This window comes from Salminus brasiliensis, chromosome 7 (assembly GCF_030463535.1).
Source record: "Salminus brasiliensis chromosome 7, fSalBra1.hap2, whole genome shotgun sequence".
Taxonomy (NCBI): domain Eukaryota; kingdom Metazoa; phylum Chordata; class Actinopteri; order Characiformes; family Bryconidae; genus Salminus; species Salminus brasiliensis.
The window spans coordinates 43536200-43547089 of NC_132884.1; the positions used below are offsets into that span (position 1 = coordinate 43536200).

A 10890-nucleotide genomic window follows, 5' to 3' on the forward strand; every position below is an offset into this window, starting at 1 on the left:
CAAGTCCTCCTCACAGAAATGTTCCAACACCAAAAGTAAAGCCTTCCCAGTAAAGTAGAGGACACACTCCCAGCTAATGCCCTTGATTTCAGAAGAAATGCTGGAGGAGAAGGTGTCCACATATTTTTGGACATAGTGCAGTGTATCACAAAACGTTGTATTTTTATAAAGTAACTTTTATAAAGTTTCAAGGTCCTTAAAGATATGTTGTCGTCTGTGCTCCAGGGTTTCCTTCCAGAAGGAAAGTTCACCCGTATCCTCACCGAGCCGGTAAATCGTGACTCCGGAGCACGCCGGCGAGGCAGGCGGCCTCGCAGCGAGATGCCCAAAGCCCCCGAGCTGCCTGCGGGCATAGGACCTCTCTTTATGAACGGTGGGCTCATCGGTAGCATGGACCTGGTTAGCTTACCCAACCTCCGGAATGTCCCTGGCATCCCGATAACCGGGCTCATGGGCTTCCCTCACGGTTTCGCTGCAGCTGTTTCAGGAGAGGATGCTAAGGGCAGCCTGGGCATGCTTCCCATGATGCTCCACAGCATGCCGGCGGTGCAGCCTCCGTTGTACGGCGCTCACGTGAGCAGGATGATGAACCAGCCGCCGTCCAACGCAGCCTCGGTGACGTCTGCGGCCGCAAGCTCCTCCAGCACGGCCACGGTGACTTCCTCGAGCTCCGCCTCCGGGGTCCTGACCCCGAGCCCGGCGGACAGCTCCAGCGCAGAGAGAGCCAGCCCCGAGTCGAGTACCGACAGGCGGAGCGCGGACGACAGGCCGCAAGGGGAGGACGACAGGAAAGCGGCGAGTGTCGCCGCCCCCGTGGCTACTAGCAGCAGTGCTAGCATCACAAGCACTGGGAGCCATTTAGCCTTCAACCCCTTCTTGATCCCAGGAATGTCTCACGGACTGCTGTATCCGCACATGTTCCTGCCGCACGGCAGCATTATGGCGCTTCCGGCCATGCCGGCGGCGGACAGCACCGGCAGCCCCAAGCGAAAGAGAAAGAAAGCCGGGCTGGAGGGAAGCGGCGCCGGAGGTGCTCACGCGGAAGCCGCCGAGACAAAAGGGTCGAGGAGGGAACAGACGCCAGAGAGCAAGAGCGCGGACGCCGCCGAGGCTGTGGAGACCGCCAGGGCTGGAGGTCACAGCACCTGTGAGCCTCCACCTGAGGTCAAAGCAGACCGGAGCTCTGACAGTGAAACAGTGGCGGAGGAAAGGGAAGCAGAGGGAGCGACGGAGCCCAGCGTCCCTGCAGCAGAAGGACCGGCCCCGACTGTAACGACTGAGGACGTGCTGTAGACTCTGCTCCCCCCTCTGAAGCAAACAGTACCGTTGTGTGTTGTGTTGGTAAACGTTTGTGTAAAGAACTTTAATTATCCACTTGTTAATGTTTATAGATCTGCTGCCTAATCAAAACAGGTGACATAATAGCATGCACACGCTTACAGGTCTCAGTACCACAAGGGTACGCAGTAGACATCATTTTCAGTGTTAGGGTCATGGGAATGGGTCCTGAGGGGTCACTTGACCCAGTGTGCCTGTGGAGGACATGCTTAGCTGCGCGATAGAGGTCAAAGGAAATGCATCTCCTTTTTTCTTTTTCCACATACACTCCTCCTGGATTCTGGGGAAGTTTCCTGAACAGGGTGCTCGCTGTTAAATAGTCATCTTAGCAATGAAGTGGTGTCAAATCTAGTCGGCGTGGAATATTTCCCATTCTAAGAGACATTTATGTAGCGAAGTTCCTGTATGTCTTGAGCAAAACAAAATTATCTGCATTATTCCTTAAAAAAGCAAATTATTTCCAACCTGTTTAAATACAGTGGCACGAGGCTAGACAAACTGACTTAGAACAGATAAAAACACGTAAGAAAATCTTCAAATAAAATAAAAAGTCATCAAAATCTCTTAATATGAGAAATATTACATATTAAGACTAGATTTTCGATGCCAAGGTATCGTTTTCTTCAGTGCAGTAAAGGATAAAGAGTTGGTAGAATGAGAATGGGATTGTCTTTAAAGATGACAGGATTGATTAAGAGATTCTTATCAAAATGTCACGTTTATAAAAGTTATTATTATAAACCGACCCACTTTCTGTAGGTGCTGAATCGCAGAATCGCTGCTGTTCTACCACACGTTGGACTCCATCCCTAGTTGGTTGCTGCTATGTGTTCATTCTAGTGGAAACTGTAGAAGCGAAACATCTAAGAGCATCTAAGTGCAAAAAAAAAAAAGTTTTAAAGCTATAACATGACATACGTGCAACACGTCGAGTGCAATGGAACCTTACCTATAGAGAAAAGCACTGCTTCTTTGGAGAAAGATAGCAAAGAACAATCCAGAGATTGATTTATCGTGTATCGTTCGCCTTTTCCCAAGATATTCCCACGACGTCACTTTGAAATAGAGCCCTCCAGCCCTCCTGAGCTGTGGGAGGACCTGTACGAGCTACAAGCACGGGGCAGGCTGTTAGTGCCATAGGTGAGCTTGGATTCCAGAAGGGAGGGGATTTTTAACAGTATGGGAGAACACTTTGAGGATTTTAGCCGAGGTGTGGAGCTATTCCTGTGAATGTGTGTGAGCATCTCATTGGTAGAGGTGGGCGATATGGCAAACATGTCTCAATACTGTCTCACAATCATGATATTGTGTTTTTCTACTGGAGCAGAACCAGTCTTTTAAAATGGCTTCATTCAGTGTTCATTCAGTGCTGCATTTAAAGAAATTCGCTTATTTGAGTTTATGCTGTACTCAGAAAAGCCCTCTAGACCTGGGAGTTGCGAGTTTTCAACCCAGAGCCATGATGCTTTGCCATCAGCGGCCAGAGTCAGAGAGAGCATGATTGGCCGAGCTCTCTCCGGGTTGGTAGATGGCGCTCTCTTCCGTCATTGCTCTTAAGCGACGCTGGCCGGTACAGGCGTCTTTAGGCTGGTGCCGCCTTTCTCTGAGTGTTTCGGCTGCGGGATTCGAACCCTGGCTGCTGCGCTGAGAGGTAAACACACAGTTAAAGGCTCACTGTGGTCGTGGGGGTCGATTTTTGCAATTCCAACCCTGGTTGGTGCGCCCCCTAGTGGTTGAAAATGCTGCATCTAGAACTCCACCTCTACTTATGATGAAATAGTGGGGATTTTCTTTCCTGTACTACATAAGGGTGGGTGGCAACCACTCCTCGTTGAGCCCTGCCCACTCACTCTCCTTGTAGCCCCTTAAATGTCCTGAAGGGGGGGTGAAGACATGACATTTATGCTTAGAAAGTTATAAATTCAGTCAAATTAATATAATCCAGATATTTTGGTGCAGTCGTCCAGCGTTGCCTGAACACTCAATAAATCACATGATTTGTATTGTTTTATTCATTTTTAAAATACAGATACTGATATGATTCTAACATTATCGTGCATCCCTAACGTCCGGCGTACCTGATTCAGGTATGCAAATTCTTTCTAACCACAGTTCTGATAAAGTGCTCATATTGCCCACCTCTACTCATCCATATGAACACTACGAGGGGAAATAAGGTGAAAAAACTGTCATTCCGATGTTTTGTCCCGTATGTGTGTGTGTGTGTGTGTGTAGTGGAGAGGACCCGAGAGGCAATGCGGCGCAGGGCCTTCTTCTATGAAACGTCTCCTCTGATGCATCTGAAAATGCTGTAGAGTAGTACCTAGATTTTTAAAAACAACAAAAAAACATGTAAATCTCTCTCGCTGTATATTGCTGTTACTTTTGTTTACAAGCACATGTTTTTTTTTTTTTGTTTTTTTTTCTCTGATCTGTCATTGCATACTGGGAGAACTGTAAAATGGGTTCTAGTGTCACTTGCAGTTACCATACTGTACACTAGGTGGACACAGTAGACTTTTTTTTGGTTGACTTTCTCCCCAAATGTCACAACAGGGTCTCTCTCCTCTCTCTCTCTCCCTCTCCTCTCTCTCTCTCTCTCTCTCTGTCTCTCTCTCTCTCTCTCTCTGTCTCTCTCTCTCTCTCTCTCTCTCCCTCTCTCTCTCTCTCTCTCTCTCTCTCTCTGGTTCTAGGTGGATTTGGGTTTTCGTAGGCGTCTCTCAGCCTTTTCTTTGTTCTCTGATGTGAAACATTTTGCACAGTCCCTTTATGGTGAATGTTTACCCGTTAACTGAATTCCGTCATGCGTTCGGTTTTGTTTATCCGTGTGTGTGAGTGTGTGTGTGTTTGTGTGGAAGCATGCGCACGCTTGCACATGTCACTTCCTGTAGAGAAGGTATTGATCTGAGTCTATTACCCCCCCCCCCCCCTTTCTCTTTCAAGGTTACGTTTCTAGTCGTTGCCTTGTCACGTCTCGTGACTGTACTGTAATTTATTTACTGTTTTTTTGTTTGTTTGTTTGTTTTTTTCGCTTTGCCAAACTTTCACCAAATATAAGACTTTTATTTCTCTTTCCTTTATTTACTTTGGTTCATTATGTTAAAATCGACTTGCCTTATTTAGCTTTTTAACCGTGAGTGTGTGTTTGTTACATCTACATGTTGGACGGTGTACGTCAAGGTAATTATGTAGACGTATGTGAGATGTTCTGAAATGGGAAGCGCTCTTCTCTTCTCTTCTCTTCTCTTCATGTCAGATTGGCCTCTCTGGTTGTGTAGATACTGGCCTCTGAAGTGTGGTTATTCAGTCCCTCCAGGAGTTCTTCAGAGTTGACCATCACGGTCAGCTTCACACACCACAGCCCAAACTAAACTACAGCTAAGACAAGGGGAGAGCACCTGATAATAAATCTAACCTGAACATTTAAGATTAAACTAAGATCCTTTACTCATGTTCCAATAGCAACAATCTCCACCAGCTGTTTCACCAATCAGACGGGCAGTTCTCCAGATTCCCGCTGAAGACTTCAGAGCACCATAACAGTGTGTGTCTTCAGGAGGTGTGTGAAGAAGTAGAAGTCCCAGAATTCACTGTTATATTATCTGAATCTCCTCTTGGTGGAGCAAGTAATAGAGCACCGTTTAGGAGCAGATCAGCTTCAGCTCTCAGTGAGAGCTAGCCAGGCTAAAGTACAGCTTCCAAACATGGTGGAGGTAGTTTCAACCATATACATTGGCAGCAGCTGCTGTGTTGGGCGTTAGACCCGTTGCCGCCGGTGTTTAGTACGAACACTACAGTTACAGGAAGTGGAATATAATCTTAAATCTGAAGAAATTAAAGAATCAGGACTGATGGATGGACGGACGGACGGCTGGTAAAGTGGGAAAGCCCCTCCACTACATTTTTGCCGTTGTTGTGTTGGGACAGCAGCTCTGCACAGCATTGTAAAGCACAAATTGACACAAAACTTTTATCATTGTCACTAAACAATTCACAGTTGATGGCGGGTTAATTTAGATAAACTGCAGAGTTACTTCATTAAACGAGGGCTTCGGTGCGACACCTCAGTCCATATACAGCCAGAGAGGCGAGCTGTTCTCCAGAGAACACTACAGTACTGGTTGCATCTTCGAGGCAGTTCTCCAGCCTCCTGAGTCAGAACCAATAAGGGGATGCAAAGAAACACTCCAGCTCGACCCGTTTTGAGAACCCTTCAAAAAACTTGAAATACTTGGTCGCTGCGGTCGGTGTGGGTTCAGCTAAAGGTCAATGAGGTCAATATTTATTCAGTTTCCATGTCACGAGAACACTCTGAGCTTTCCGAGGTGCGTTCCTCCCTCTCTCACTCTCACTCTCCCTCTCTCTCTCTCCGTTATTTGATAATTTATCACTAAGTCAGATCAATTTCAGTTCTTTATTATTATTATTATTATTTTCTATTTATTGTACTCCACTGTCTTGCCAGTTGTTACCCATCTCTGTATTTCAACATGTACATAAAAAAGAAGAAGTTGCCGTCTGTAGACTTTGGGTGTTTTCCTGTCATGGTATGTCTGTCTGGGTTTTTTTTATATCTAACATAAAGGCTGAAATGTTCCAGAAACTGAACTGCTGGCAATGCTAGCCACACCCATATATTCAAATAGCTACTGTGTGGCACAGTTTTGCATACGATGTCATTGGTTCTGGGTTCATAATAATTGTTTTGGGAGCTAGAGTAGTGTCATATTCAGGGGTATGAATACGTCTCTCTGATCACCCTCCTTTCTTTAATCGCTCTACTCTGAGGAGAGCTCTGCAGCCCTGCCGAGCCACAGCTCCTCAGCTTTCCATAGAGCTGCAGTTACACGTCACCTCCTATCCAGCATACATGTAGTGAAGGAGCCTGACTTTCTCAAACTCTCCTCATATCTCATCAAGAGTGAGAGCTGAGCTCAGTCAGAGTCGGGAGAATCACTGTAGAGAAACTGACCCCCCTCTGATCTCTCTACAGTGGAGGTGAATGGAAGCAGGCGTCGGTCGCCATGACTACAACACAGATACAGCCCATAATTTATCCCCTATCCAAACCCACCAGTGCAGCTACTCGAGTCTTCTGAGTTTTATATGGAATGATGATGATGATGATGATGATTATGATGATTATTGATGATGATGATGATGATGATTATTGATGATGATGATGATGATTATTGATGATGATGATGATGATTATGATGATTATTGATGATGATGATGATGATTATTGATGATGATGATGATGATGATTATTGATGATGATGATGATGATTATGATGATTATTGATGATGATGATGATGATGATGATTATTGATGATGATGATGATGATGATTATTGATGATGGTAAAATAGTGGAGAATCTCAACTAATCCAGTTTTCTTTAGGAACTACTTTACAGCACAGCTTTATGAACAGACTCTAAAAGCTCCTCACAGAAAGTTCTTCACCTAATGGTGATGAAGACGCTGCCTGATGCCTGAGACACTGTTCTACCAGAGTTCTGAGAAGAGTTCGGCTCTAGAACCTGCTTTTAAAATCAGATCATTAAAATGGTGGAGGGATACATGCTGCAGGGTGTAGTGCGGCTACAGAAAGTAGTCCCTAAAGAGAACTGCATTAGTTGAGATTCTCCACTATTTTACCTTCATCATCATCATCATCATCATCATCATTTCATATAAAACTCAGAAGACTTGTGTAGCTGCACTGCTGGGTTTGAATAGGAGATAAATTATGGGCTGTATCTGTGTTGTAGTCATGGCGACCGACGCCTGCTTCCATTCACCTCCACTATACAGAGATCAGAGTGGGTCAGTTTCTCTACAGTGATTCTCCCGACTCTGACTGAGCTCAGCTCCCTCTCTTGATGAGATATGAGGAGAGTTTTGAGGAATCAGTGTAATTGCCCTTTAACTTTCCTTCCACGTTGGTGCTTGCATGCTTGGGCACGCTAACGAAGGCTTATGTCAGATACAGTTCCACAAGGGCTGCTCTAGTAGTGCTTTTTAGAGAGTTTTTGACGTCCGCAGCCGGAGTGAACACATAGAAGCTCTAGGTTGAGAATTTCTCAACTGGGACTTGTTCAGTCTGGCTGAGGAGCGCAGGGTTCATGCATGCTCAGAGGTTCTGTTCTGTTCAGAACAGTTAGAAGCAGATCGTCCAGCAAAGGCCAGTGTTCAGTAAGTGGAAGTACTGTAAGCTCCTAGTGACACTGAACCAAGTGCACTGGACGTGGGATTCTAACGAAACACACAAAGTGTAACGTCTGTTCTTGGTCTGAGAGTCCACAGCAGCGAGCGCAGGTGTCTTTCCCCTTTGCTTTCCTTTTTCTTTTCTTTTCTTATTATTATTTCTTTGGTTGTCCAAGTAGCTCCTGTATTCCCATGTGGACCAATCACACGATTCAAACCATGGTATGTGATCTTTTATTGTGCAATAAAAGATGACTTTCAACTTTCAGGCCAGTGTGTTCAGTGTATTTATTAAACCGTCTCCATTTCCATTCTCCAGAGTTTCTTCCAGAAGAGCTTCACTCAGAAAAGACCCTTATCTAGTTTATACAGACTAGACTCCAGAAGATCCTCTAATCTTAGACTCTACTAAATACAGAAGTCAGTCTGGAGACACAGTCCTCCACACATATTTACATTTAAGGCATTTAGCAGACGCTCTTCTCCAGAGTTCTTACAGAAGAGCTTCACTGTTTACTGAAGAAGAACCTCAGCTAGTTTAAATAGACTAAAATTAAAGATCCTCTAATCTTAGACTCTACTAAACACAAGTCAGTATGGAGACCATAGTACTCTACTCTTCACCCAAGTCCTCTCAGAAGAGGAGGGTCTTCAGTCTGGGTTTGAGGACAGCGAGTGTTGGACTCTGCTGTTCGGACACCCAGGGGAAGTTCGTTCCACCACTTCGGTGCAGGACAGTAAAAAGTCTGGACGCTCGTCTTCCGTGGATCTTAAAGGATGGCGGGTCGAGCCGAGCCGTACTTGAAGCTGGAAGGGCTCTTGGTGCAGATCAGCTTTTGACCATCGCCATCAAGTACGGAGGGGCTGGCTGGTCCAGTCTTGGCTTTGTAGGCCAGAGTCAGGCGTCTGAATCTGATGAGGGCAGCAGCTACAGGAAGCTACAGTGAAGAGAGAACGCAGCAGAGGAGGAGCTGAACATGGCTGAACTTAGAAGTGTTCTGGATAAGCTGCAGGGGCCTGATGGTGCGTAGAGGGAGACCAGCCAGAAGGCAGCTGCAGTGGTCAAGTCTCGGAAGTGATGAGAGACTGAACGAGCACCTGGGCGACTCTCTAGAGAGGAAGGGTCAGGATGGTCCAGATGTTGCAGAGGAGGAATCTGCATGACTGGTCTTCCACGACCACACCAAGGCTTCCAGCTTCTGTAGATGGAGTGACCAGTGAATTCTGGAAGGAGATGGCAAGATCATTGTGAGGTCCAGCAGTTTCCTGGGATTTACAGCAGCTCCGTCTTGCTGGGGTTGAGTTTAAGGTGCTGTTAGTCTCTCTCTTTTATTAATTTATTATTTTCACAAAATACAAGAGAAGGAAGTGAACGAGGAACCACAGCAATGGTGGAAAACAATCAGAAAATTAATCTGCAGAAAGAGTAAAAAGGACTTTTTAAAGCACTCGCTCTCAGAGTCACTCTTCATAACGCAGAGCCGGGTAATTCATTCAAATTCATTAAGGTCCAGTAAGAGAAGCTTTCCTCGAGCTTTAAGGTTTGGAATATCATAATGTCTTAATTACATCACTGAATCAGTGTCATGTCCTGTATACTGAAGTCTAGGAGTTAGGGACGCGCGATACAACGATATTTTATTGTATCGTGAGAAATGTTATCGTGATACACAGTAAGCTTTTCTGAGAGTATCGTGAAGATCGCAGATGCTCAAAGAACACTGACCTACTGCACGACTCCACACTGAGACTTTAATTAACCCGATTTAATTGAGTGGAGCACATCAAATAAAAAAAATAAGAAATATTGGTGCATTTAGTCTGCATGACAAAATAAAATATCAAATATTGCACGTCGTAAAAAAAAGTCTTTAAATATCGTGATATAACTTTCTTACCTTATCGCTCGGCCCTACTGGCAGATAAATCAACATTTTATGGATCAACAAATTCAGATAAAATTCAGTTATTTCAACAATATTAATCAGCAGTTTTCACACTGAACTAGATCAATTATGAATAATAAATGTAAAGTAAAACTAAAACACTGCATCTGCTCTTAAAATAGAGCTTAATAACCCTGATAGCCCCGCTCCACAGTTCTGCTTTTTAGAGCTTATTATGGGCCGCTCTGGTGTAGAACCGCCCCCGAAGAGTAAACCTGTCCCGAGTCCAGTCTGGATTAAAGGCTCGGTTCTGGCTCAGAACTTTCCTCCCACTCACTTGAGGCACAGCACTCCTCCTAACGCACAGATCTGATTGGTCGAGTTGCGGCTTGTGACCAACACATGATTGGTCTCTGACCTTTGAGGGCAACTAAACCTGCCCAACAGTCCTCAGTAGTTTAGTGGTTCTAGGTCCAGGTCCGGATAAGACAGCACCACGCCTATTAGTGACCTCTTGAACAAGATGACCGCTTGAAAATGATCCATTAGTTTCCTTAGGCCATCACTGCAGTTCAGTGTAGAGCCAGCAGCGGCAGCAGTATGGAGACTGGGTGCAGATTTGGAAGCTGAAGTGTTCACCAGGGGTTGATGATGTCACAGGCTCACGGTTTATTGAAACACATCTGAAGAAATCATTTTCCTACAGAACTTAAAGCTCGTAAAGAGGAAGACTGTACTGCAAACTTACCATTACACCAGTCAGCCAAAACATTAAAACCTTCCTAATACTGAGTAGGTCCTTCTCGTGTCCCCAAATCAGCTCTAACCCATCGAGGCAGAGTCCACAACGTCTCTGAAGGTGTCCTGCTGTGGCATCTGGAATCAAGACTAACGTCAGCAGCAGATCCTTCAAGCCCTGGAAGTTGTGAGGTGGGCGGAGCCTCAATGAGCATCTATAAGGGCCTTGGGCGCCCATGACCCAAGTCACGGTTGCACTTTGAGCAAGTACTGACCACTGCATACCAGGAGAGAACTTGCTGCCTGATGTTGTAAGGAGGTTCTGACCCAGTCATTATCTAGAACAGTCTGGTTCTTGTCAAAGTGTCTCAGATTCTTACGCTTGACCATTTTTCCTGCTTCAGCACCTTCAAGACCTGACTGTTAAGAGGAGACGCTGTAGATGAAGATGAGCAGTAGAGTCACATCACCGGTCAGTGGTGTTAATGTTATGGCTGATCAGTGTATTACTGTTGTTCTACATGAAGGTTTTGGGCAGTGGGATGCTACAGCTCTGTAAATGAGTTTCTGACACAGCTACATTTGCCCACTTACGAAAAACATCATGGATATCATCAGCACTTCAACACTGATCACTTTCAGAGAGCATGATCAGTCTGGTTCAGCTGGATTTAGTGAGATATGTTCAGCCCTATTAGCCTTAGAAAATATCTTAAA

The 10890-nt window shown here is 45.3% G+C and overlaps 1 protein-coding gene across 3 annotated transcripts in view; it reads left to right on the forward strand.

Annotated features, from left to right (window-relative positions):
* Positions 1-6249, forward strand: part of chd6 (chromodomain helicase DNA binding protein 6) — a 68835-nt gene extending 62586 nt beyond the window's left edge. For all 3 annotated transcript variants that reach the window (XM_072684945.1, XM_072684947.1, XM_072684946.1), the window contains exon 38: positions 226-6249. In XM_072684945.1, the coding sequence (XP_072541046.1) occupies positions 226-1293 (1068 nt within the window). In that variant the 3' untranslated portion in view covers positions 1294-6249. The remainder of the gene's footprint in view (positions 1-225) is intronic.
* The last annotated feature ends 4641 nt before the right edge of the window (positions 6250-10890 follow it).